This window comes from Lagopus leucura, unplaced genomic scaffold (genome assembly GCF_019238085.1).
Source record: "Lagopus leucura isolate 7727_CA_CO unplaced genomic scaffold, USGS_WTPT01 Super-Scaffold_650, whole genome shotgun sequence".
In the NCBI taxonomy this organism is placed as follows: domain Eukaryota; kingdom Metazoa; phylum Chordata; class Aves; order Galliformes; family Phasianidae; genus Lagopus; species Lagopus leucura.
In genome coordinates this window covers 1,250,286-1,275,624 of record NW_024962253.1, presented here as the reverse complement: position 1 = coordinate 1,275,624, position 25,339 = coordinate 1,250,286, and the positions used below count along the sequence as shown (strand labels likewise).

The following is a 25,339-nucleotide window of genomic DNA, read 5'->3' as shown; positions in this document are numbered from 1 at the left end:
GTTATTCCACTTCACAGGTAAGTTTTATTTCAACTGTTAACACTGTAAAAGCATTACATTCAGGTGATGGCAGAAAGTGAACAGCGCTCAGGTTTGTGCAACTGCTCTGCGTGTTGCTCAGCTAATGGATGGAAGCAGAGGGTGGAAGACATCTCTCCAGTGTCACCTGGTCCGTCCCCAACCCAAACCCATCAGCTGTTTCAGAGTCTTTCCTGGTGGACAACTGAAAATGTGAGACCTCTCATGATGAAATGCCACATTTTTCAGCTCCCCTGCCCGTATCTGGGAAAATTTGGTCTCCAGCATATAATCTAAGCAAGTGAGAAGTATCCGGAAGATAACTAGCAAGGGGGAAGGGTAGAAAACAGTCAGATGCCTGTGCAATTTCACAGCATTATTTTTTTACATTATTGTTTAAGCTGCCATCTAATCAGTACTATGCAAACAGTTGTGTGATTGCCTTCATGTTTATGGGAAAGATTTGCATGTTAAGTATGAATTACAGAGCATCTTTAACAAGTCATATGTTCTGCCCATTCAGCAGTAGTGAATGTTTGCTCCTCTGGGAAGCACAGCACTTGTTGAACTCCATGTATGTGTTTTAATGGCATTGCTCTGTGCATAGCTCCCTAAGTGCACCAGTATTTTGGAGGTTAGCAAGTGCTGTGCACTGTAAGACGGGGTGCTCTATAGGCAGAATTTCAAGCAACTTAATTGAGCAAAGAAAAAGTTAAAAGGTATGTAAACGTGGTAAGTGGTGAGGCATTCTTGTGGGCGTTTTGAGCAATGTGTGTACAGAATGTATTCTCATAATTTTTGTGTGTAAAAGGATGCTTACACATTTGGAAATTTGACCTAAAAGTGTACACAAAGTCTTTGGATTTGTTTTAAAGGGTAGTATTGAGAAGTCAAAATGTAATTCTGAATATTGTTTGTGTTTTTTGGTTACCGGTGGAGAAAAGTGTTCTTTCTTTGCCCATGTCTAGAACTATTTTCCCAAGAAGCATCTGGGAAATGCTCCAGTAAAAAAATAGAGAATAATCTGCCTGGGGAAGACACTTACAACCAATGTTTGTCAGTTTATATCCTGAACTGCTGCGTTGTTTTGGTTTTGGTTTGGTTTGGTTTTTTTTTGAGACCAGCCAAGCTCTCAATAATATAGCAGTTAACTTTTCACCAGGCTGGAGGTCTGTGTCAGAGGCGAATTTCTTGGAGAACTTCTATCTGCCATAGATTAAATGAAATCAAACTGTAGAGAACTGCAAGGGTGCAGGCGAAGGGGATGGAGTCAGGCTTTTTTTTCTGTTGTACCCAGTGCTAGGATGAAAGGCAACAGGCACAAACTGAAACACAAAAAGCTCTGTCTGAGCATCGAGAAACACTTCTGTGCTGTTTGAGTGACAGAGCATTAGCACACGTTGCCCACAGAGGTCGTAGAATCTCCTCCTTGGAGATCTTCAGCAGCTGCCTGGATGTGGTTCTGGCCAACCTTTTCTGAGTGTCCCCACTTGTCCTGGTTGGACCAGGAGGAGCTGGAGGTCCTGCCAACCTCAGCATTCTGTGATTTTGTGAAGTCAAAGCTCCACTGAAATTGCGTATCTTCACTTAGGAAAAAGTGAGAAATGTTAAGGTAAGTTTCTTTTGCACTACTGAACAAATATAGTGATGCAGGCTCATATCTGTAATGTGCTGGTGTTAGTATTTCTCCAGATATTTCCTGATTTATAGCTGTGATTACAGTTTACAATGTTACAAGATCAGCAAGAAGGAAGGCATAAACTCATGAATATCAGGAACACGCTAAGACATTGCAAGTTTGACTGAGTAAAGATCAGAATTGAGCATGACAGGTCACAGATAATTGTGCAAGAAGTGCAGAAGCTGAAGAGTGTCTCCTTTCTAGAAAAAAAAAAAAAACCATGAAACACTAACAACAAAAACTATTCCTGCTCAAAGTGGGAGCAGTATATCTATTCATTGACTATTCCATGTGACTACAGAAAATCAGACTGAAACTGGTATAAAATGGCCAGATAATATCCCCAACAAGCAGCACCATTAACTTGTCATTCTACGTAAAGGAAGAGGATGTGTACTATAATGAGGTTCAGTAGATTTTAAGCACATAAATGTTTTGAGAGACAGATACTCACCAGGACTCTTGCAGTGATGCAGAGGAATGGAGTGCAGTTTTTTAACTTTGAAAAATGATTTGCTGTGTTAACTTAGTGGGGGGAGTATTTTGGCAGATAGAGGAGGCTCATCTTTGAGTCCTGAAGACAGTGCTTATTAGTTAAGTTCACACACTGACAAAGTAATCAACAGCCTTCTGTGACTGTTGGCAGCTAGTTAAAATTAAAAAGTATTTAAAGATCACCAGAGCTTGCATTATACTTTGTCTCCAAGGATTTACTTTCTCATATGCTCAGTAACTAGAAGTTCAGGACAATAGATGGTTGAAGTTGGCAAGATGCCAGCTTCATTTTGCTGTATTTGGGCTTTGTTAACTAGAAAAGCCAAGCATTTAGGCATTGGGTGCCTAAACAAAAGTCTGCTCTGCTTGCTTCAACCTTGTGCTGCATAGGGTGATTTCTGTGTTTAAAGAAAAAGGGGAAAAAAAAACACCAGCTCTTACATCCCCCAAACAAAATGGTAATGCCTGGAAGGAGGTTCACTTCTTGGTGAGAATGGTGAAGAGTAACAAGCAATGAAACAGCAGCTGTGTTATTTTGGTGCTAGTCCACCTGATAGTTGGCGTTATCGAAAAGAGGAGTGATGGTTCCATCTTTCCACTCAATGAATATCTCTCCATGCCGCAAGGAAGGGGAACGAGATGGTGGGAGGTATGGCTGGGGGCATCGTCGTAAGGGAGACGTCTCCTGTAAGTCAGCTCTGCTGCTGCTGGCTGGGGGGTTCTTCAGAGCAGAGAGGATTTTCTTCTTCCTGGGGTAAAAGAGGCAAGGGTATGTAATTGCATCTGCCTATCACTTTGTTGCCTTTGCATGTAAACTGAATCAGCAACCATGATGCCCAAATTCCCTTAACAGCCTTCAAGGATTATACTGTATGTATAGGGAAGAGATAGCCAACAGCAGTATTTGCATGGGATGGTGAGTGGGAAAGAGAATAGTAGAGAGGAGAAATCATCAGTGACATCATGGGTGAGCACAGCCACATTCTGAAATGCAAAACAGGGGTAACAGACTGAAAGAAAACATAATCTAACTTACTTGTTGTAATGAACATTGAGTGTCAGTATTATTAATCCCAGTATGAATGCCAAGGGGCTGAGAACTAGCATTGCTGTCTTCCAGTTGGTGCCTGGGAGGAAGTAATAGGAAACAATCATGCGATGCTTATCCCCATTCTTATGCAATAGCCAGTGTTGCTGCAAAAACACATCAAATATCTCTCCAAACTAGCAGGTAACAGAAAAACTGCTTTTTTTTTATAACATCAAAGCCATACAGCTGCATTAAGTTGCACAGTATCCCTCTGTTGAAGTTGGCAATAGAAAGATTTTATTTCTTGCCTGGAAGATGACTGCCGTTGATTCTTCCCTGTTCTGCAGCACTCTGACATAAAATAAAAAAAGGCTGAGGAAAGGCACTCATGTTAGTGCATATTTGAATTTCTTATGCTGAACAAAGTATTCTCACACGGGACAAAGTATCTGCATGTTTTCACTTATTTCTAGGCCTGGGGAGATTGGCTTGATCTTTCAGGGGAGCTTTTCTGGGGTTGTTGTTCCTTACTAATCATCCAGGATGCAGCATCATGTAACTGCAGCGGATAAGAAAGTCAGTGGCACTGATGAGCCTCTATCTAGCTGTTCTCTGTCCTGTGCTGATCTCTGGACCTACCTGCAAGCCTAGCCCCAGTGGTTTTCCCTCGATTTCCATGATGCTTTTTAGAGTGATTGTACAGCACATCTGGAGAAAGAAGCAGAAAGACACAGATTAATGGTTTCCATTGTTGGACCAAAGGAAGCTCTGGTTTCTTCCTGAGCTGAACTGTAGCCACTTGTATGGAGCTAGAAAGGGATAAAAGGCTTGTTCCTCAGTGTTTCCCTGTGTCTCGCTCCAATTGTTGGAGGAGATGGTTTGATAGATGTACCCAATCACAGATGTCTTTGCTCCTAGCACATCCTATGGCTGTGCCTTCAGACTAAGGTTATGGCCGTACACTGAACCACTTGTCAAGGCAAACATCTCAGCGTGTCTTGTGAGAGTACAGTCTTGAATCTCTCAGGAATGTATATAGAAGTTCTTCAGAAGTACCAAGGTTCTTAGCACTATTGAGAAAAAAAAACCAACTTGAGTAATTGCTGGATGCTGCCCACACTTCTCCTCCTGCTGTTCTTGTATATGCATTCAGAAGAGGAAAGTGCTCACCCTCGTGTTCTGGGAGGTATGCCTGTTTAGTCTTCACAGGAACCACCGTGCTGTTCAATTTATTCACCAGAGATGGGTCAGTGAAGCCCACAGAAGATTCCCTCTGCATGGCATCAGTCTTTGATGAATCGATGGTTTTACCTTCAGAAAGGAAATAAAGCAAAGATACATGTGATTGTAATTCACTTTTTGTACAGAAATCTGAATACATTCAGTGCCCAGCAAAGGAAGGGAACCCTGCCCTGCCATGTTAGTCCTAACCCTGCAAGGCAAATGGGATGCAGTGCAATAGTAGTCACCTCTTGCAGTATAACATAGGCCTTCAGTTCTCTTGGGTTTCAAAGAGTAAATGAATTTCTAAAGACTGAATCTAGAGCTGGAACAGAGTTTATTTTCTGGTGCAGAGTAAGGTAATTAGTCTAGAAAGTACGTATGAACACCGGAAGTTAAAGGGTTGTGAGGAGGAAGCAAGCTGAACCATAGCTAAGTGTTACAGGTAATACTAACACAGCAGATGAAGGAATGGGCTCAAAAGGGTGGAAAGCTTTATCTCTCGTGATTGAGTAAGATAAACATGATTTTAGGCTGAATGAAAAGAAGGTCATGGCTAGCAGACTGTCTTCTGAAGAAACTAGAGTGCCCTGCTTTGATCTAGATTTTGTTGGTGTGCGAATGAAGGGGGAAAAGCTTATGTATCAGGTGGGCTTTCACAGTGTTTTCTAGACACTACCTCTTGCAGTAACCAGAGCAGGACACTGAAGAACTGCAGAGGATAAGTTCTGACCAAAGGCAGGTGTTTCTATACGTCAGCAAGCTGTCTGAGGCAGCAAACTGGCTGAAATCTCAACAGCATTTTTTGCCCTGACAGGCTTACAGCAGAGGTAGTGTGGGATAGCAGCTACTGCCAGGGGGGAGGTTGTGAAAAATCTTTCGGGAGCAAGCTGCTCTCCTGCTCTGATCCATGTGGCAAAAAAGCCAGGTCTGCCGTGGGGTGGTAAGAGAACTGTCAGTTTGCACAGGGCACACTAGTGCAACCTGATTTAAAGCCTGTCCTGTGTTTACCCTTGCAGCCTTATTTGGGGAGCCTGGCTCTGAGGCAGCCCTGGACTGCCAGGAACATTGCCTCAGGGAATGCAAATGCTTTTTCACATGCCTTTTTCCCATATCTTAAATGTCCTACGCATGTCCTGGCCTATATTTAGCTTGCCTATTATAGTATTTAATTTTTATTTGCTGTATTTACCTTCATTCTAAGCAAACATTAATGCTTGTGACTACTGCTCTGTGATAATTACGTTGACTTTCTAGTAGGCTTTTTAAAAACCTCAGTTAAAAGACTATCTTGTCTACATGACAGCTGTAAAAGCTCTCATATTTTCTTCTGTTTCCAATTAGATATAACTTCTTTGCGTCATAAGCTTATACTCTTAATCCATTTGCTTACACACACAAAAAAATCATATTTTTCTTTATTCATTTCTGCAACACTGAAAATCTCTCTGAGGCCAAAAAACCTTCCTATGAGGGAACTAATTTCCCTTGAGCAAGACTGGGAATCTTGTCACCTACAGTGAACAAACACAGAAAAGTAATTACAAACACTGTCTGCATTTTAGTCCCTGGAGTGGAAGAAGGGAGGGGAGAGGAGGAACTGAGTCTCGATTCTGGACACAACTGCACAAAAGAAGACCTGGAAACACCCTCCTTTGCAGGTGAATTAAAGGAAATGGGGAATCAAACTCTTATTAAACAATTATAGTGGCCTGCAGTGGGCTTCACGAGCCATCTGAGAAATGATGGCAGCCACAGCTGGGTGCAATGGCTGTGTCCAGCTATTCTTCACTGATTCAGGCAAAATTTCCAAAATGCCTGTCTTCTGGCCATCACCAGTGTGGCAGCTGCTGTTCAGAGGCCTCGTCCTGCAAGGCATTGTGTGCTTTTGGAAGCAATGAGCAGCAGCTCCCAGAAAGCAGCAGGGCTGACTGTGGGTTGGTATGTCTGCAGACGAGGCTGATGTGACCATGGATTAGAATGAAGGATGAAAGCCTGGCGTTAGGTGACTCGAATGATGCCCAAAGTTAGCCGTTAGCTGTTTCTAACTCTACCTCATCTTACTTTCATATATCCACACCCGTGTGTCTACAACTCGTCGCATTGGTTCAGCAGGTCTCGAAGCAGCTCTCTGGGCAGCAGCACAGACGGTTTCATCCTCCAAAGTCTTCCACCTGCTGAATTTGTCCTTCTCCCTTGACACAAAGACCTTGTGGCCTCCATCCTTGGTGCTGAGGTGGAAGCCCAAGCTTTGCAGAGTCAAGTGCCCCTTCTTGCTGCAGGCCCACACTTGGTGTTCCCCGTTCCTGCAGGGCTCCATCTTGGCCAGGCCATACTCCCGTGTCTTGTGGGCTGACAAGCACTGCTTGGTCTGCAGGCTGGTGATGGTCCTGCTGGCTGGGTCCCAGCTCCACCACTGCTGCTGGGAGTGTGGCACGCACTCAGCCAGGCCGATGCCGTCAGCCTCGCGATGGGACACATGGATGCATTTTTCCAGACGGATGTTTCTGATGAGGAAGCCTTGTCCCTCTGCTACTGCAGTACAACCAGAGCACGGTTTAATATGCTACATCTCCAAGGCAAACACATCACCAAACACTGTAAAAGCCCTGCAGAAGGGAGATATAACCCACCAGACCTTTCCTGGGAGGGCTTGGCTACATAACCTTTCATACCTTTCACCTGGCCTCTTGATTCCTCAGAATGACATTTCTTTAAAATTCAGAGTGCACAAAAAGTGAGGAGCAATACTGGAGGGAAGAAAACAATGACAGTGCTGTGTATCTAATTCCTATATAACTAACGGGAAAAAAGCGCACTGTCCTTGGGAAATGTTCTTTCATGAAATATCTGTCTCTACATAATTAATTTGTATTTGAACTGATTATAGCTTGAAAAAGGTACCCATCTTTCTCTTCCTCCAAAATAATTAGATGGTTTGGATTTTTTTTACCCCTTTCTAATTCAATTTTTTCATATAAAAAAGAGAAATTGAAACCCTTGAATCCCTGAATGCTATCAATTTGGGGCCAATTAGGCCACTTAGGCTATCGTTCCATTGTCTTCTTGTGCGATTACAGGAACACTAGGATAAAACCATACCCTGTTAGAAGTCTGCAGGTACTTGGCTGACACAACTCAGAACAAATATCAAACTAAACTTGAATTTAGTACAGCTGGCATTGGTCTGCACTCCCCAGACATGAATTTACCATTTTTAAGGGTCCCTCTGTAAGAGATGTTGCTGCTGTCCCACAGCAGGCATGCCATTTGAAACAATTTCTATAGTTGCTTTTTGCAGTTAGTAGCAATGGGTCTCAGCATTTCTGGTGAGTTGGGATGGATATCATCCTGTTAGCTGGACAATTATACCTACTTTCAGTACAAAATCTGCAGGTGTGGCCTGTGAACATCCTGAGCAAAATGTTAAATGCAAAACCATATGTTGCTGACACAGATGTAGCTCCTTCCTGTTTTGTGTTTTGTGCCTAAATTGCAGATTGAGGGATAGAAAGAAGTGGTTCAGGTTCCACATTCTCAAAGATATTTCAGGCTTAATTGTACTTAACAAGTAGTAACTTTCAGCTTCTGCAGTGACATTTTTAATGCTTCCCCAGGAATCACAGATTTAAAATCCTGTCAACATACATACACTATTGAGTATAAAGAGGAGACTGAAAAATGGTAATAGACAAGAAGACCAATATTTATCTAAACATCTATTGCTGCAGAATTTCCCCTCACAAGTCAAGGAACAATGCTTTTCTTTGGCAGCATGTATTTGGCTCAGTACTTGAAGAAAAAATAATGACAGTGTAAACAGGAGCTGGTACACAATACCAAGAGTAGGAACAATAGCTTAAAAGAACTTTCATGTTTTCTTTCAGGAAATTCTAGGGGTCTGCTAGATTAATAGTGTCTGTAGGCTGCTAAATCAAAAACAGCCTTGAGCTGTTTGGTCAGGTCTGAATGCATGGGGAGAGGCAGGCAGAAATCGCGGCACAGCTCCTGCACCTGCTCTGGGAGAAAGCTGGATGTGTCCATGCTGGCAAATAGAGATTTGTGGTCCTGAGATAGTCACCAATCCAGGCAGGTTCCAAGATGCCAAGAGCAGGTTCCTAAATGGCAATTACATTTGTGGGTACCACAAATGGTACCACCTGAGTCCAGTCCTCTTTATTTCTCAGTGAGGGCTGGATAAAAACGTTCGGTGCGCCTTAGGCTTGAATTTCTGCCTCAGAGACACGTTACTGCTAGCTTCCAATGGCAGGAGAAATGTCTCATTTTCCAAAATGTCTCAGTTAATCTCCCCTAATCTTTAGAAAATCCAAAGGGATGAATACAATCCCCTCCCCACTCCTCCTCCACCCATCTGTTTATTTTAAGGAGCTGAAATGCAGGATTCTCAGAAACACTTCGCTTCATTTTAATTGAGAGAAATTAATTTCAGAAGTGATGAACTGAGAGCTACATAAAAACGTAACAGGGAATGTCAGAACCTAATGGGTCAGATAAAACATTTTCTGGGCACCTCATCCTGTCTCCAACACTCAGCATTTGCTTGTAGGGAAAGAGAGTAAATATCAGGCAAGTAAAGAGAACATGCAAGAGAGATATCTGCAAGCTCTCCAGTGCTTTCTTCCCAAGCTGTGTGAGCTAGCAAAGAGAGCATTTCTGGGTGTCTATGATTAAAATTATTTTTCCCATGTGCATTACACCGTGTTTTTCCACGCTAATGTTCAATAACCATTTTATTGCTCAATCAGTATCATCAGCTCCTTCTGCTGCTCCAGCCTCACTTTAGCTTATTCTGAGTAATTTTGTGCCATCAGCAAAATTTATTACTTCATTATTCACCCCATTTCCCAAGATCTCTGTGCCACTGATCTTTGTCAGAGCCTGCAGATACCTCACTCTGCTGTGATCGTTGTCAACTTATTCTGCCTCTTTGTTCCTTGCCTTTAACCAGTTACCAGACTGTGGGTGAAATCTCTCATTACTCTGTAAGAGCTGAGTTTTTGAGGTCCTTAGCAGAAGAATCTTTCTCTAAGCCTTTTGCAAATACAAGTGCAAGGTCCAGATCAGCTCACCATTTCTGAGCCACCGATGCCATCACTGATGTTAGTGATCCCATTACAAGATCTGTATTGGCTTTTCTCATACTTGTCTGCCTGACCACAAATTCTGTTTGTTGTTTCTCCTGATTTATCTGATGCCAAAATCAAATCCAGTGACCTGTGCTGTCCAACAATTATGTTCTGACATAATTGCCATAACCCTCTCTTTTGGTGCTGAGGCTGCTTTAAGGAACAGTTTACACAGCCCTTTCAGGTTTTAAAAATGTTGTATTCTGTTCTGTTCAGTGTGCCTGTCATTTGCTCAGATTTATCTTTTTTCCCTGTGTACAGTCTTTGGCAGTGTACATTCCTCCCTAGGACATCACTGTACTACCCCATATTACCTACCAGGCTCTTGCCCTTTCGAGCTGCTTTTTTCTACCAGCTCAGATTTATGCACATTTCAGTTTTCAGAGACTCATTCTGCTAAATATCCAAGGCAGCCTGTCTGCCAAGGAAATACATGAAAGCTAGGGAAGCTCATCACTGCAACCAGTGTGCTTTCTTTGAGATTTTTACATTTCCTCAGTAATGTATGTGGTCTGAGCATCTTCCCTACTGATGGTGTTGTTTCTCATGATATGGATCTTGTAAAGCTGGCTTTACAAAAGCAAACTTTCCATGTAACCCTGCTGGACTTTATGAACTTGAAAGTTTTTTTCCAAACAAGGTGATTCTTTGATTCATGTGATCCCTATCAAGATGAGAGCCTGTGTACATTGTTTGGGTTCACCATCAGCCAACAGTACATTATTGCTTTCCTGAGGTTGACACTGATATCTAAAGGAGTTCACTGATGGTGAGCTGAAGGTAAATGGCAACAGTCATTTTGACCCCACAGGTCATAAGCAATGCACAGGAGAACAGAAATACGTTTACCTTGGGATACATATCAGTCACTGAGACTCCTAAGTCAGTAAGAAAATGATTTTTTTTCCACCAAAACTGTGAGTCCCTGCAGACCTGCAAAAAAGGCCATCTGTCCTAACATGTTAGATGTTAACCTGGAGTATGCAGACCGTGGTATCCAGCTTACACCTTGAGGATGTGAGCTCAGCCCCTATGGAAAATGCCAGCCTTATCCATGGAACTGGAATAGATGCCTGCTTTGATCTGCTCATGCTTGAACATTTTGGCCTCTTTATATTTTTAGGAACAAAACAAACAATTTCTAGCAATCAATGCCAGCTTGTTCATCCTATGACACTGCCACTCCGTCTGGTCACAAGAAAGAAAAACCAGCCAATGCAGTCCCCTGCCTCTCTGTGACATAACCACTCTTGGGACATGCTGCTCCTTACAGGACCAGCAGCAAAATCCATGCAATGTTCCTAATTAAGGTAATGCTTTCAGGAGAGCCTTGGTTAATGTAGCCCCAGTGTTGCTGGGAAAGTGTCTACTCTTTCTTAGCAGTGTTTGATCAAAGCCATTTAGGACATTGTTTGGGGTTGGTCTCTCCCTTTTGCAGATCTGCAGAAGCAGAGGATAAGTCAGAGATCAGAGTGAGTGCAGATTTCCAAAACGCTGCATGTGAGCAAGGAACTGGGAAATATAGAACCCACATGAACTTCTTCTGCTCTCCCCAGTCAGGATCCTAACTCTTACAACATGCCTCAGTTAGCTTGATTTCTCTTGCCAAGTTGCTGGTTTTTTTCTGAGGAGGAAATGACTGTGAAGTCACAGTGAGGAATCCACCTTCTCCTGCTTCTACCTGTCCTGGAAGGCAGGCAGCCATCTGTGTGGCCGCAGCACCTGCTGTAAAGGTTGCTTCGTGTGAATCCCCCACCACTCAGGAGAGCTCCCATGTCTTCATGGGTACCACCACAGCAGTGGGTTGTCCCAAGTCACCCAAGCAAGCAGCTCAGAGAAATGTTTTCAGGCTGCTGCTTCTACCCATACTGAGCGCAGCATTTATACATGCACTGCAGCCTGGGAACATTGCAGCAGCAGTGCCACAGCCTGGGCAACAGTGGGGCAAGCCAGAGCATTACCTGCTCAGGTGAGTCTGGCTCTAATGTCCACAACTGCATAAAGTCACATTGCTATGGAGCATTCAGCAGCACAGGCTGGCCCACATTGGTCTTGTATATCTTACCAATGTTTGCCTCCTTGCTTAACTCACCCTGAATATCATCTCTCCCAGGATTAGGACACCTCCATGGTGCTGGAGCATTGGGAGGATAAGGGTTTAGAAGAATCCCATCCTCTAAATTTGCTCTGCCAGCATTTTCTGTCTCTGTCCTAACTCAAAACACTTCTGTAAGAGCTTCCGCCTCCTATCAGAAAGGGTCCCAGCCCAGAAGAAGGGAAAATAACCAAAGAATGCAAAGAAGGACAACTTTAGGTTCTCAAACACCATTGTGGTTATGAGGACAATACCAGTCCCTATCCCATACTGACATGTAATCCTCTCCCTTCGTGCAAGCACAGTATCTAACCTCATTACTAGTACCTGTTCTAGTGTCTGACACTGGTAATGCACAGCTACCACCCTTTTCTATCCAGATCCTTGACTGGAATTCAATTTCAGAACTAATCTTAAATTCAGACATTCCTGCTGACTCATTGTAGCACATCTGCAAAACCAAGCAGTCCAGAAAGTTGGTGGATGAAGACTGAAGAGACTTTCATGGATTTAATCATAGCAACAGCAGCAATTTGCTGAGATGCCTGAAGCTATCATATCCTGCCATGAGCAAAAGCACAGCCTAATGTCTTTTCTGAACAGGAGGAAGCTGTTCCTGTGTTGTTTCCATCTCCTACTGGTGGTCAGGACTTGATAGAAATGAGAAGATACTGTGGCAAAACAGAGGGAAGCTCCAGTTAAGGTTGGAAGGTTCCCCTGCAGATGTATCCTGGCACAAAACATAGCCGTGTGAGATCACTCATAGGAGCATTGCTTTTAATTTAACTGGAGTAAGCAGCTTGAGGTGCTGTCAGTTACGGACAAACATAAACTAGTGAGCAGGAGCAGACTTGGATGCTGCCCAGAAATAGCTCCTTTTTACAAAATCCCACCAATGCAGGAGACCAGCCCAGGGTTGTGGGATGAGGAAATTAAAAATAACTGGTTGTCATAAGAGAGATATGATGAAGCAGATGACCTGGATGCATTCAGTCAAAAGCAGGAAACTTTGATGCAGTGACAGCCATGGTGTTGGCCATCACGTTGATCCAAAGGTGTCCAGTCTTTATAAATGCCTCCTTTTTGGCAGTGGGGTTTTTGTATAGGAAAGACTGGGATAACTGGCTTAAATCTGGAGGTTGATCAAATCCTTATAGCCCCACTGAAAGCCTGCATGTTTACATAGTTGAAGGCCTGACCCACAGCAGTCAGCAAGGCATGAGCTAAGGTCTGGCCCAAGAGCTTGGTAGGCTGATAAACTTACAGCATGACCTTTTTTTCTTTGGGAACTCCTGAAAATTGGAGTATAAACAGGGGACTGAACAGTCAAAAGACTGTTTTCCAAGTAAGTAGGGCAGAGCTAGGTGCTCCCAAAGGAGGGCCTGTTTTGCTTTAAAACAGGCAAAAAGTGTTGTTCTCAGCCACAAAGTGTTGTGGCTGAGAAAAACCATCCCATTCACTGTAACTGTGATCTATGCCCTCAACAAACTGTCATATGGCAATTTGAAAATCCGCCAACCTGACTTCCAGTTACTTTCTGGATCTATCCTCCACTCCAGGGCCTCTACTAACAAGAGGCAAATCACAGAATCATAGAATGGTTTGGGTTGAAAGGGACCTTTAAGATCACCTAGCTCCTACCCCCTTCTATAGGCAGGGATACCTCTCACTAGACCAGGTTGCTCACAGCCTCCTGTAGCCTGGCCTTGAGTGCCTCCATGGAGGGGGCATCCAGAACATCACTGGACAATCTGTTCCAGTGTCTCACCACCCTCACGGTAAAGAATTTCTTCCTACCATCTGTTCCAATTTAAGGCCATTTCCCCTCATCTTGTCACGACATGCCCTTATAAAAAGTCCCTCCCCACAAGAGTGCTGCTCCTGAGTGGTCTCTTAGAAACCAGTACAGAACTTGCAGGGTGGTTCAGGACATGTATTTCTCCTGCAGAATGCAGATCGACACAAATTACCGCCTTTTTGAGGGTAGGGGACTGCAACTTCCATGCAGGATTCAGATGTTCGTGTTGCCCAATTGCCAAGCCAGGTAACTGAAGTGTGCAGTTGTTATTAGATCATCATGTACGCTGATTTCATTTTTGCTATTGTTTTTCCCACACATTCTCTCCTGCTTGTCTTATGGTGACAGCTCTAAAGAGAACTTTGAGAACTTCTGTCCTTTGATTCATCGGACTTTTTTTGGGCATGGGGCACTTTTGGAAATCTCTGTCATTTAAATCTGAGATCACTATTCTGTAGACTTACATTCACTTTTTTTTTGTAAAATGGGGCAAAGGCAGACCTGGAGCTGAGTGAGCAGCTACCTGGCAACTCTGGGTTTATGGTGCACTATTTCCATCACTTCAGACAACAGATTAGCTCTCATAAGTCATGTCATTTTTATAGAAAAGTCAACAAAGCCTACTGATATTGCCAGTAATTAGCTGGCAAATTGCTTGTCAGGGCAAGCACTTGATTGCAAATACTTCATGTTCTGCACTCAGATTACTTTCCAGCAACACAGTACTCCAAGACTTGTTTTCAGCTGTTGCTTCTAGCAACAACACTGCCCTGTGTTTTTTCCTTATTGTTGCAGTTTTCTTAAGAAAAACCTTATTTTTGTTTGACCAACAAGTCTTCATAACTCTTCCTACTGGTATAAGGTCTACTTTTGGCTGAGTATCTAAGACACCAGAGCAGTCATAGAAATAAAGGGAAAGTTTTTGTGTGGAAACACACATGGGTAATTGATGGGAAGCAGAGGTCAGTGAGGCCAAAAAGCTGATGTATGTGGGGAAATCCAATCCATGGAGGGAGATATGGAGGAGATCTTTGTAATCTTTGTAATCTTTGTAATCCAGGAAGGTCAGAAAGAATGTGTGGGGCTGACTGTCCAGGAAACAGCCCCAAGTGGAACTGGAGGCAGAAGAGGAAGGCTAACAGCATTGAGGAGGAGATGGCTCTATGCACACAGCATTCTTGCCATAAGAGAGATTCCATGCAGGTGCATGGAGAGGAATCTGGTAGCCAATGAACAGTTAAACACACTGGGTTGAGGAAATCCCCTGAGCAGAAAACAGTTGGAGGTTGGAAAAATGTTTGGGGAGGAGAAGTACTGGATTCCATTGGCCTTTATGCCCCTTCCACAGATGACGCTTAAAGGAACCAGTGGAATTGGAGCCACCAGCAGCGCAAGCTGGGGAGAGGAGTTCCCAGGGGTTGTTGTGTTGAAACACCTGTGCAGCCATTGCTCTCAGCTCCCTTGAAGGCATCAGTGTGAAATGCGGCATTATTTCAGCAGTTTTCTGTTTGCAGCTTTCTGTCTGATCTCACAAGCACAGGATAGTGCTCTGCAGGGGAGCTGTGAGACTTCACTTTGCAGGAAGACACTTCAGCTCCCCAACGGATGGCAGGGAGTTTCCAAAGCTACCAGCAGCTTAGGCAATTCCAGGATTCCCATTTTCCAGCAGGAAAATGAACCCTCTGAAGTCTGCCAAGAGCAAGAACCTCTGTCCTGCTTAGTGCCTTAGGACTGCAGCTGTAGGTGGGATAGACTGCAGGTCACGCCAGAGAACGTTTGCTCTCTGCCCTCTGAGCTTGTTTTGGGCATTCCCAGACACTGGAGAGATGTATTCAATTGTTGCAAAATCCCTGTGGTTTTGTCAGTGGTTTAGCTGAAATGCAGCAACTGATCACACGATTACATCAAATGCATTTCACTGGAAAAGAACAGAAATTTGGAGGAAAACATCCTGTGATCCTCCTCAATTTACCAATCAAACATCTGTGGAGCTCCTGTTGTGTGACAGCAGAAAAGCACCACTGTCTCCCAGCACTGGGCAAGATCTCTGCTGGAGCAAAGAGAAAGACAAGATCCCTACAGCCTTCCTGCAGTCCCGACATCCCAGCATCTCCTGCTCCTACCCTGATTTCACTGCTCACTGGCACAACAAAAAGCATGCATTCATCTAAGACTTAAAAAGGAGAGACAGGATTTGCTGGATTTACTTTAAGTGAGGGTTTAGGGTGCAAAAAATCACTGGGGAATCTGAAGTTTGTCTTTAGGGAATAAAAATCCCAGCTGCAGAGACAAAATTGTTGTCTAGGGAGCCTGAAAATCTCCGAGCTTGCAGCTTGTAAAACCACAGGTCTTTTGTCCTTGCATTCATGGGCTGAATGAGCCCTGAAACACTTCAGAGATTATTTCAGTGAAGAATTTTCAATAACCTGCATCCTCAGGCAGAACAACAAAATAAAAACAGAATTATTTATTATTTCTGGGACTTTGCTGCCTGCTGTCCATGACAGGTGGGCCAGCTGGAGGGCTTGTTCCTGAGATACATCTCTCTGCTCTGCAGGATGCTGCTTGCCAAGGCTCCTTCTTCCCTCCTCTCCCCAAACCCCAGGCTGCTTGGCTCCCAATACCTCCCTGCAGGATGCCGTATTTCAGCGACCTTGGCAGTAGGCAGTCACCCACTGGAGCACAGCATGATCTGTGCCATGCTGAGTGGCACGGGGTCCTCAGCACATTCTGCTGCCCACTGACCACCGTGCAGCAGGACCAGCACCGCAGGGTCCTGTCCCCTTTTCCACTGTCTGACACCAGGACAGGACAGGAAAACCAGCACCCAGGGATTAATTCACCCGCAGTTTGCCTGACTGGCTGTTAAAAGTGGCCAATATGATGCTGCTGCAGTGCCCTGCATGAGCAGTCTCCTTGAGCACCTGTGTTTAACCCTACTTTAAATTTGAAGTGCACCTGCAGGCACTTCTTTTACAGCCGGTGGGCTTAGAGCTTTGCAGGCAAAGCATTTCAGCAGGAAACTGGGTTAAGCTCCGGGAGGTGCTTCACTTCTCCCTTTTCTGGCTACCCCGAAGGAAGAGAAACTTACCCTCAAGCCAAGGCAGGAGGCAAATGCAACTCAGACTCAGCCTGAAAAGCTCCATTGTGTCCCAACTCGGGCGGGTAAGGAGCCTCGGGAGCCCTCTCTGTCATTCAAGGCAGAAAAAGCCTGCCAGGAGGAGAAATCTCCTCTTTTGTCCTAGCGCTGGAGCCTTGGCAGCAGGCTTATCAGCGAAGCGTCGGTGGGACGCGGTCCCGCTGGGCGTTATCCCGTACGAGAAATCCTATGGCGAGCCGGGCTGGAGGGCACGCCGCACCGACGCGGAGCAGCCGCCGACCGCGGCTTCTCGCTGCTCCTCGGCAACAGGAGCCGCATGCTAAGGAGCCTGGCGGGCTGCCCCGCGGGGCTGGGCCCGAGCAGGATGCAAGGCTCGCCCGGGAAGAGAAGACAAAGTGTGGAGGGGCGTGGGATGCCCAAACCTTGGGCTCGGCTGGGGCGGGCGCTGTCACGGGGTCGTCGGCTCTTCAGGGATGGTTTTTTGCGTGCGTCAATTTGAGCTCTGCGCTGCGGGAAAGCCCCACGTTGCTCTCCGAGCAGCAGCAGCAGCTGGGTGAAACAGCAGCCGGGGAGGCCTGAAGAATGACTTTGTCAGAGAGATACTCTCTACCAGCCCCCTTCTCGCTGCGATTCCCTGTCCCACCTGCTCGCTGGAGCGGTTTCCCTCTGCACCCATCATTAACTGCAGAGGTGCCTCTTGTACAAAGACACCCATTTCTCCTTTTGGCTCCCGTGCTGGGTGGAATCAGCATCGAATCTCCCCGCTCTGCCCATAAGACCAGCAGTTCCCAGTGGAGCTGCTCCTGACCATCGTGCTGCACTCACAGAAAATGCTGCAGAACTGCAGTTGCAGAACTTCCCTGGGCAACGCACCACATTGTACTGAACACTGGTGTGTTAATTTTTAAAAGCACATACATTAATTTTTTTTTCACATTCTAAGGTATAAAATGTGAATGCTCTGTTGTATTCACTGGGAGAGGCCCTTCTGCAGAAGAGCAGAGGGAGGACCTTGTTTTCCTTCTCCGGAATGGAAGTGCACTGCAGGCAGGTGAAGAATGTTTCCATGAATATTCTGGTGCAGAGGTTGCTGTGGTCTTCCACAGCTAATCATGCTATTATTCCTTCCCAAGGAACCAGTACTTCACCTGCTTTTCTCCTCCTGGATCTTTGGTCCATTTTACATGAAGAAAATGGGGACATGGAGAGGCTGTGTTGTGCCCAGTATCAGAAAGGCTGTCTCTGATCTACCTAATCCTGCAGTTCATAGAATCATAGAATTATTAAGGTTGGAAAAGACCTCTAAGATCATCTAGTCCACCTGTCAGCCCATTCCCAGCATGCCCACTAACCACATCCCTCAGTGTGACATCTCCATGTTTCTTGAACACCTCCAGGGACAGTGACTCTACCACCTCTCTGGGCAGTCCATTCCAGTGCATTACCACACTTTCTGTTCTCCCAGTCCACTGAATCACTATTGTTTTTCAACACCCAGAAAGCCTTTTCCGAGCCATGCCAGGAAGGCGTCCTTCTCTTGCCCTGACGTGGCACTTTAACATATTATGACCATGCTGGATCAGTCCCCTGGACTGAATCTGGTGAGGACTCAGAGTGGCTGTTGATGGAAAACTGAGAAATAACAATAATGAGGATTAAAATTTTCCTTCCATTTTCATCTCAAATTTTAGTCCAGTGCTGCTGGTGTCTCAGATCACCCCTGCAAACTTCTCAGACCATAGAACAACAGTTATCTGGGTCTTGGAAAAGACCAAGGTCATCAAGTCCAACCATCTTCATGACCTACTGAGTTCCATCACTAATCATGTCCTTTAGTTTCATGTCCACACATCTCTTGAACACCTCCAGGGACGGGGACCTCACCACTGCTCTAATGTGTGACCAAAATGTTGTTGTGCTTTTGCTGCCTCCACACTGGTGGTTTGAGGGAAGTGTTGCCCATGCCCACCTCCATCAGCACCTTTACATCACCTTTACTTCACTTCATTTTTTTTTTTTTGCATTTACATTTCCTTGATGGCATGGGTGAGTCGCTCTATCTTTTTTTTCATCAGGGTGGGATTTCAGCTCTGTGAGAGTTATCTTGCTTCTAATGACCTCTCCCACCTGCTGGTAAGCCATGCTCACTTCCTTTGCTCACTTCCTTCGTAACTTTTCTTGTAGCTCAGCTCACCTTCCCTAGGTCTGATGCCATCAATTCTGGCTGTCATCAAGAGACACTGAAGTAAGTGGGAACTTCCCCTTGCTGTCCCCATCCTCCTTCAGGGCACATGGTGGATATGTGCTCCACCCACAGGAGCAAATTAGCACTACAACCAGAGGCAAGTCCATTCCATCTGGCAATAGTGAGGTACAGGATATTCAGCCTGTCCCCACCAGTGCTGGGTGGAGGAGAGTCTAGCCCAGAACACCATGGCATTTACCATGCAGGAAAATTGTCAGCCTAAAAGTACTGAAACAAAGCAGCTTAACATCAGCCACTGAGATCTTTGGGTCTCCAGATAGCAGATCTTTCTTATCTCTCATGTGGAGAACATCATCATTCTGCTCCAGTGCATTTTAAAAGCACACACCCTGTTACAAAACCAGACACCTCTTTGGCCTTATTTCTTATACATGTAAGGAAGAACTCACATACAGAATTCTCTCTGAAAGAGCCCATTCTTCCACAGTGCACTGACTGGCTGACAGCACAGCTTAGTCTCTTCCATAATATTTCCATGGCTTTTCCTAAGCTTCCCTAGGAGGGAGCAAAAGACTTTCAAGCTGTGGTGTCTCCCACGCAGTGAAGGATAGTTCCCATGAAGAGAAGGATAGTTCCATAATTGCTGGCTCCCAGTCACATCATTTCAATGTCTGATTTGTCCTTGCTGACCTGCATCCCCTGGATCAGCCTTGTTCATGGGTCCATCCTCAGTTTGTTGAGTGTGTTGCATTTTCCTCTTCATTTTGCATGGTAATGTTAATCAGTGAATGATCGGTTTCAGGGAAGTCTCTTGCATGTGATCAGGCAAAGCTTTGTGGCAGTGCCCCTATCACATCCCTTGGTCTGTTGCCTGGTGCTAAACATGATCCATCTCTCCATCTACAGTCACTTCGAAGATGGGCTTTCATTGCTGTGATTGAGGTTGGATAAATGTTTTGGGGGTGGAACTAGATTATTTGAGGTCCTTTGCAACCTGAGGCATACTATGATTCTCTGATTATCAAAGCAAACCAAGGGAGCTGGATATCATGGTTGTCTCTGCTGTGAAGCTTTTGATCACTGGGAAGTTTTTGGTGTCTTATGTATGGGAAAAATCCACCACAAAAATCCCGGGTCTCTAAGAACGCAGAAGGCAGAAGATACTTTCCCATAAGGTTGTACCCAAAGAGTGGTTGTCAATGGATCCATGTGCAGTTAGAGATCAGTGACAAGTGCTGTCCCTCAGGGTTCAGCTCTGGGACTGCTGCCCTTCAGCGTCATCACGAGTGACACGGCAGTGGGACGGAGCGCACCCTGAGCAGTTTGCGGATGACACCCAGCCGTGCGGTGCAGTCGACACGGCCGAGGGACGGGATGCCGTCCAGAGAAACCTGGCCAGGCTGAGCGGTGCGCCCAGGGGAACCTCCTGAGGCTCAACACATCCAAGCGCGAGGCGTCGCACCCGGGTCGTGGCAACCCCCGCTGCCAGTACGAGCCGGGGGTCGTAGGGACAGAGCACGGCCCTGCCGGAAAGGACCTGGGGGTGCCGGTGGATGGCAGCCGGGCGTGAGCCAGCAGTGTGCCCTGCGGCCCAGGCAGCCGGCCGGATCCTGGGCTGCAGCCGAAGCAGCGCGGCCAGCGGGGCGAGGGAGGGGATCCTGCCCCTCTGCTCTGCGCTGTGACACCGCACCTGGAGCGCTGCGTCCACAGCTGGAGTGCTCAGCACAGCAGAGACGGGGGCCTGCTGGAGAGCGTCCAGAGGAGGGCCACACGAATGGTCAGGATGGAGCAGCTCCCTGTGAGGACGGGCTGAGAGCTGGGGCTGTGCAGCCTGGGGAAGAGGAGGCTGAGCGAGACCTGAGGGCGGCCTGTCTGTGTCTAATGGGGGCTGTAAGAGAGGTGGGGACAGGCCCTTTAGCAGTGTCTGCTGTAGCAAAACAAGAGGAAATGGTTTCAAACTAAAAAAGGGGAGAATTAGGCTGGATGTAAGAAAAAAGGCTTTTATGATCAAGGTGGTGAGGCACCAGAACAGGTTGCCCACACAAATGGTGGATACCTATTACTGGAGACAGTGTGCCCAGGTGGCCAAGAGGGCCAACGGCATCCTGGCCTGCATTAGAAATAGTGTGGCCAGCAGGAGCAGGGCGGTAATCGTCCCCCTGTACTCAGCACTGGTGAGGCCGCACCTCGAGTACTGTGTTCAGTTTTGGGCCCCTCACTACAAGAAAGACATTGAGGTCCTGGAGCATGTCCAGAGAAGGGCAACGAAACTGGTGAGGGGTCTGGAGCACAAGTCTTACGAGGAGCGGCTGAGGGAGCTGGGATTGTTCAGTCTGGACAAGAGGAGGCTCAGGGGAGACCTCAGTGCACTGTACAACTTCCTGAAGGGAGGTTGTGATGAAAAAGGGTCTGGCCTCTTCTCCCAGGCAAATAGTAGGACCCGAGGAAATGGCCAGAGGAGGTTTAGGTTGTACATTAGGAGAAACTTTTTCTCTCAAAGGGTGGTCAGGCACTGGAATGCCCAGGGAGGTGGTGAAGTCACCATCCCTGGCAGTGTTCAAGAGGCGCCTGGATGAGGAGCTAAGAGATATGGTTTAGTAGCTTGTGGTACTGGGAATGGGAGGGTGGTTGGACTAGATGATCTTGCAGGTCGGTTCCAACCTTGTGATTCTGTGATTCTAAGGTCAGGCTAGAGGGGCTCTGAGCACCTGATGGAGCTGTAGGCATCCTTCCTCCTTGTGGGGGAATTGGTCCAGATGACCTTCAATAGTCCCTACTAACTCAACTTATTCTGTGATTCTATGATTCTGTTCTATGACTGTATGGAACATTTGATCTCTGGCTCATTGTTACAAGAAAATAGCAACCAGAAGTGAGAGCCTACAAGCTGTTTTGCTTCAAGGAGAGCAGGCAAGGCTTCCCTTCCAAACAGAACCTCCATAGAGCCTCGGTCTGGATGGTGGGAAATCCAGACTAGAGCCAGCTCCTGGCTTATTCCTCCACCTGGTGCCAGCTCAGCGCACCTACCTTCTCGGAGTGGCTGGGCACACTTCCCTTCCCCATCGGACACCTCCAGAGCTCCCAGTATTTCCTCGCACCCGGGACTGCCCCGGCAAGGACCGTTCTGGAGGAGATCCCTGCGGCTCCCAGCTCGGGCTGGCTCGGCAGATGGAGCTGCTCCCCAAGGATGCAGAGGAATGCTGGGCTCAGACACCGCTTAAAGCAGAGAGCTCTGCGCTGGGCAAGGAGATTATTTCTGCATTTTCTTTCTGCCGGATGGGGAACGAGGGGTTTGTTTCAGTGAGAGCTGAACGACTGTGCCGCACACTGCTCCATTCCCGCAGGTGAGGGGCTCAGAGGAACAGAAAACCCTGGGAAATATTTCTGCTCCAGACGTGATCTGGACTCGCCTGGCTCTAGGGGGGGGGTGTTTGCAAAGCCACGAGCCAGCAGCGATCACAGTGAGACGAGCTATCAGCTCTCAGTGCAGTAGGCAGCGCAGGGACATCAGCGCCCATTCCCCGTGCACAGACCTCCCGCAGCCCCTGGCAATGCCTGCGTCCACGGCCGGTCCCTTCGCGCTAAGTCCTGCTGGCTTCGTAGCTAAGCTGTGCGATAAAGCTGTCCTTCCCTCGCTCCCCTTCTCCGCCTGCGGCGACAGCGGAACCTCTTCTCTCGCAGCAAGTAAGCGCACAGGGAGCGGGGTCAAACGTGAACGGGCAGCCCTAAATTCCAGCACGGGAAGCATTCCGCATGTGCCGGGCTGGAAGGTGGAAACTGATGAGAACTGCGTTCTGCTTGGGGTGTGTTTGGTGTATAAAAGTCCCACTTCGAGCAGCTGAAGTGGGGCTGGTGAATAATTTGTTCTTGCAGAGCTAATAGAGCAATGGTTTGTTTATGAGTGTGACTTACAGCTAGCTACCTATGGCTCTTCTGGTCAGAATGTGCCGTATACTCTGCCTGCAAGTGCCTGACAGCAATGCTGTGGTGTCTTTATAATCCTTCATAAATGGATTGTTCACATAATAAACATTCCCTTTAGTTAAATATGGGATTATTTCATGTCAGGAGGTTCTCTCCCCCTGCACCAGGAACAGGCAAACACAGCTGAAGGCTCCTTCCCTGCACTGTGAAGCCTGAAAGCCCAGGTTCAGGTATCACATGGCGGGACATGGGCTGAGACCGGGCAAACTCATGCCAGGCACGCCAAGTGCTCAGCAGTATTGCAAGGGGCAGAGGTGTGGGGGTGCACCAAAGTGTGTGGCTTTCTTTCCCCTGTGTGTTGTGTGCTTCATCCCCTGATGCCCTTTAGCTCCTGTTTAAAAGGGTCTAAAGTCCCGTCTCAGTTTCTGCATGCAAGGGTGGCAGCTATGTCAATATTTAATCTGCACACATTAAGGGCTGCTCGTATCCTCTGGGCTCCTTGTGGAGGACAGCAGAATGGCTGATGTGGCAGCAGCCAGTAAACCAGCCCAAATGAAGCACAAGTATGCCCACGGTCCACTCTGCCCCCCCACCGTATCTGTGTACTGGGTTTGGCTCCTCGAGGAGTACAGGGAAGGGAAAAAAAGGGAACAAGAGAAAAGGGAAGAGAAGAAGCTGTGAGAAGGAGAGCAGAGGAGAGAGGCGAGGTGAGGTGGGGCGAGGGGAGGGGAGGAAATAGAAAAAAAGGAGAAAGTCCTAAAATCCCTTTTCCCCTTTGTCTTTTTCTCTCTGAAAAGCGGCAGTTTGTCTTAGAGAAATCCCAGCTAGCAGGCAGGTTGGGAGGGCAAAAGAGGAAGGAAGGAGGAAGAAGAAAACTCAAGGGCGGCAACTCAGAGCTGAGTACACAAAAACATCTTCAAAGCAAGGAGCTTGTTTTTCAAATACACCGTGGTTTCGCTGGAAACAACCAGAGCTGAGCTGGGAGCGGGGCCAATCCCAGGGCTGCTGCCAGCCCCGAGCCCTGGCAGTGCGCCCTAGTGCGCGTGTAACCCAACCTGCACCCAAACTGCCCCCGTCCCACACCGACAGGCTGCCACCTCTTCGGGGCACTACGACCTTTCTTTTTCTTATTCTCTGCAGTCCCTTGCCAAAGGATGGGTTCCACAACAGCAATATTTGCCCATGATGCTTTTATCCTTTCTGGCTCTTTTTCAGGTCCAAGCATTGCTCACCCTGACAACTTGCTGGAAAAATATCCCAGTGTCTCCTTTTGGTGACAGGGAGGCTGCTGTGATCAATATCAAACACAGTGACCTCTGGTATTTCTGATGGCTCCCTGGGCAGCTAATCATCTCCATATATTTAGTTACTGATGTCACAGTGGTGCGGGTAAATATTCCTGACATATATTGCTGGGGAATGCTGTGCTAAGCAAGATGGATTTCTTTCTTCTTCCCCTCTGTACGCACTGCTCCTGCGAATGTGAGATCCTAAGGGTGCATCAGACCGCACAAATCCCCAGACTTGTGTCATCTGCTCCATCTTCTGCCATTTTTGCTGCCTGCCACTGGATGCTTTTTCAGATGCTGGGATCTTGGCAGCTCTTGATACAGCTGAGCTGTGTGTGGCATTACTGTGCATTTCTCGACAAACTAAGGTTTTTGGCTTTAACATAGACCTGGTCTGGCAACAATTCTAGTCTAACACCCTAATCACAAACTCTGTGCTTACATATCTTCCACCCCTTTTGCAGCATGGACTCTGGCTTGGTGTAAGATATGTGCCCTGGGAGTTACAGGACTTTAATAAGGACAAGAAATGGTGGATTGGATGAAGGGAAATATCCTTTTCCCCAGGTGGAATGAGATGGGTTGCTGTGTGACAGGAGCGCTCTGCATTCTCTATACACAGATGGGAAAACCTGGCAGAGCAAACATTCCATATAAAAACACAAAAATTTTGATCAAATTGTGCTGTGCAGCCCCAATCCCCGAGTAGCAGCCCTTCTCCCCAGCCCTGTTCTCCGGGCTGGATGCAACAGGATGCAATACGGTCGCGGCCAGGTGATGGTCATGGGAATTCTGGCATCATCCCACTCCAAAAAAACTCAGTGAGCAGGCTGTGCCAGCACAGAGCACAGTGAGCTGGAGCCACAGGGCTTGGAGATCCACAAGAATCTAGGGCTGTTAGTGTTAGTTCCTTTTTTTCACTGGTCATAATCCTCTGTTTTGTAAACTAACACAGCAGATGTGAGTGAAGAAGTTTGGAAAGGAGACAGGGAACACCTTCACACAGTATTGTGGCTCTTCCTTCAACAGGAATAGAAAAAATTAAGCAGCAAGGTTCTTAACCAAGGGCTCATGGAAAGTCAGATTACGCACCGCAAAGAAAAACATGACAAAATTAAAAAAGAACAGGACAAAGAAATCTATTGGACCAGAAACTTCACACCGGTGAAGCAGAAGCCATCCAAGGAGTTGAGGCCCATGCTGGGGGCCGTCACGCTGGGTCTCATCCTGTTCATCGCCGCGGTGGTGGCCTGGTGCTACTACACGGTGTCCCTGCGGAAGGCGGAGAGGCTCAAGACGGAGCTGATGGACCTGCGGGCGGACGGCTTCGTCATC

The 25,339-nt window shown here is 46.8% G+C and overlaps 1 protein-coding gene and 1 long non-coding RNA gene across 4 annotated transcripts; one reads left to right on the top strand and one right to left on the bottom strand.

Annotated features, from left to right (window-relative positions):
* Positions 1 to 4: 4 nt before the first annotated feature.
* Positions 5 to 16,899, bottom strand: LOC122175006. Of its 3 annotated transcripts, XR_006177292.1 has the most exons (7): positions 16,577 to 16,899; positions 6,510 to 6,980; positions 4,395 to 4,535; positions 3,864 to 3,932; positions 3,231 to 3,321; positions 2,154 to 2,943; positions 5 to 1,899 (listed from the first exon to the last, which is right to left on the bottom strand). XR_006177292.1 is itself a non-coding variant. In XM_042862375.1 (6 exons), the coding sequence occupies exons 1-6, from the start codon at positions 16,629 to 16,631 to the stop codon at positions 2,736 to 2,738; spliced, it is 1,035 nt and encodes a 344-aa protein (XP_042718309.1). In that variant the 5' UTR covers positions 16,632 to 16,899; the 3' UTR covers positions 5 to 2,735. The 3 variants fall into 3 exon arrangements, 2 of the variants coding, with proteins under 2 accessions (XP_042718309.1, XP_042718310.1); XM_042862375.1 differs by having other exon boundaries at positions 5 to 2,943; XM_042862376.1 differs by having other exon boundaries at positions 5 to 2,943; positions 6,510 to 6,977.
* A 5,361-nt stretch (positions 16,900 to 22,260) lies between these two features.
* LOC122175001 lies at positions 22,261 to 25,333 on the top strand. Its single transcript, XR_006177291.1, has 3 exons — positions 22,261 to 22,475; positions 23,931 to 24,104; positions 25,034 to 25,333. It is a non-coding gene; the product is annotated as an uncharacterized LOC122175001 (long non-coding RNA).
* Positions 25,334 to 25,339: the final 6 nt, after the last annotated feature.